The sequence below is a fragment of the Loa loa genome, assembly GCF_000183805.2.
Source record: "Loa loa unplaced genomic scaffold supercont3.496, whole genome shotgun sequence".
In the NCBI taxonomy this organism is placed as follows: Eukaryota; Metazoa; Nematoda; class Chromadorea; order Rhabditida; family Onchocercidae; genus Loa; species Loa loa.
Window position 1 is genome coordinate 37,159 of NW_018108676.1, and position 2,548 is coordinate 39,706.

The following is a 2,548-nucleotide window of genomic DNA, read 5'->3' on the forward strand; positions in this document are numbered from 1 at the left end:
TTATTATTATTATTATTATTATTATTATTATTATTGCTATTATTATTATTATTATTATTATTGCTATTATTATAATTATTATTTTGCTATTTTGTCGAAATAAATTATTTCCGCACGGTGTTCTTTTATGCAAAACTAAGAAGCAAAAGTTTTTCTTTTTTGTAAGGAATAAAATAATTTAATATAGTTGAAGAGATTTTGACGAGTAAAGATAAGCTTTAGTAATCTATTCATTATTATCTACTTGAATTTAATAAATTAATTTTTACTATTATGTTGTCAAAATTAGTGATAAAGATGATTTATACTGTAACAAAAAAAGAAAGTAAAAATGAGAGATTTATGAGGAATGAATAGTAATTCTATATAGGTAGTAAAAAGAATATATGAAATTAAAAATAAAAAGAATTTCATATTTGAAATTTCAAAAATTTCGACAATAGAACAAATTGAAATTTTTTTAAAAAAAATATAAATCGTGTTTTTTTTTAAAACAAAGAAAGAGTGTATGAGAAAAAAAAGGATGAAGTGTATGGATTGGTAATAGAATAAATGTGGCTAACAGTTAATTAATTGCAAGAAAATATAATTGAAAGATAAACGATTAATTAGTTAACTAATTATGCTTTGATGTTTCCTTTTGTGTATAGATATCCTCCAAAAAATGTTGTAATTCAAAATTGAAGTAAGGGTTGAAATTTTCTTTGATTACACAAATGGAAATGAAGCAATTAATCAAATTAAATTAATTCATTGGTCAACCGAAAAAAAAAGCAAAACGCAATGATCATTTTGGAACTGAAAGCAAATTTAAACTAAAATAACATTTTTACTTTCTTTTTCAATTTCTTTCCCTTTCTTCTGTTTCAAACATATTTATGATAGGATGGAAAAATGAGCCAAATAATCTCAGCCAAAAAGGAGAGAAAAAATGAGCCAAGTAAATTTATCGACCTAATTGTTATACGTTTCCAAAAAAAAGTATTCATTGAATGTTCTATTGTATTATTATTATCCCTGGCAAAAGTTCATTTATGAATCCAAAACTTAATTTGAATTTTTACTTAGCTGAATTTAAATTTTGAATCATTTCATAGCTTAAGCAATGATATTACTATTTGGTAGCATACAGTAATTGGTATTTAAAAATTTTATTATAATTGATTTGTGATTGTTTTCCAATTACAATTATCAGTTATAGTGACATAATTAATTACTTAAAAAGGTGGTTTAATAAAATGATTCATGTTTTATGGGATAACGCAAGAGAAGATAAGTAATTACAAGACAATATCATAGAATATGTATACAATATGATTAAAATGAATGGTAAGTATTAGTAATATAAGAATAATTATTGATTTCTGATTAATTAACAAAATAAAAATGCAAATATTTTATTTTAATGAATTTTCTATAGATTTTTCGGTTAAAAAATTTTAGTGTTGTATGAAATTATGCATTCATTTTTATCAATGATAAGATCAAATTCTTGATTTATATCAATTTTTATTAATTAAATTCTTTTTTTATAATTTTTGCTTTCCTAAGATATTTGTTATTGTTATAAATTATTATTATTACTAATGTTACTTAATTACGTTATCATTAATCAAACATTCAACTTCCTATCCAATCCATTATTCTGTCAATTCATAAATTTTGTTAATGATAGTTAAACATTATTCACGAACATTTCAAATATCCTTCTTTATTTTCCTTTTCTTCTCTCTTTAAATTTTGTTAATTTTTAGATTTTACTTCTAAGATTAAATTTTCAACAAATAATTTTCATTTTCATACCTATTTCTTAATATTTAGTTATTTTTGATTAAAAATATAATTCATTTAATAACATGTATGTATGTATGTATATGTCTGCATGATGTGTATGTCTGTATGTCCGTGTATGTGTATGCATGTGTGTGTGTGTTTGTATGTATGTACGTATATGTGTGCGTATATATGTATGTCTGTATATGTTTGTGCATGTGTATGCATGTCCATGCATGTGTGCATATGTTGTGTGTAGAGTTTATGTGTATGTGTCTGTATGCATGTGTATGTGTTTGTGTATATGTATGTGTATGTATGTGTGTGTGTGTGTGTGTGGTATTTTGTTCTCGATAACAATGAATATATAATTTTAATATTCAAATTTAATCTTTTAATCTATAAAATGTAACATTGGAATTGATTGTCAATTATTGATATGTGATATTGAAGATTATTGGTATGTTGAGAATTTTACAATAATTTCCATTCAAATTCATTGATTTTTTATAAATTTACATTTAAATTTTGTTAAAAAGTTTTTCCCAAATGAACTAATTATTGGACTATTTATATTAGTAATTAAATTTGTAAAATTGTATTTTAAATTCAAATATTTAATATCTATAGAAAATGGAAAAGTATTCTATCAATTAGTATAATTTGTGCAATCATTCTATTACCTATATTCATCTACATTTCGTATTTAAATCTAAAAATATAATTTTAAATTCAAAAGTTAGTTTAAGTCTTTGATATAATTTTAATTCTTTGT

The 2,548-nt window shown here is 21.9% G+C and overlaps 1 protein-coding gene across 1 annotated transcript; it reads right to left on the minus strand.

The window, feature by feature from the left end:
- Positions 1-1,848: 1,848 nt before the first annotated feature.
- Positions 1,849-2,049, minus strand: LOAG_14530 (hypothetical protein; the record flags this gene model as incomplete). Its single annotated transcript, XM_003150025.1, has 1 exon — positions 1,849-2,049. A coding segment is annotated over one exon (201 nt), but the record flags the coding sequence as incomplete, so codon positions are not given.
- Positions 2,050-2,548: the final 499 nt, after the last annotated feature.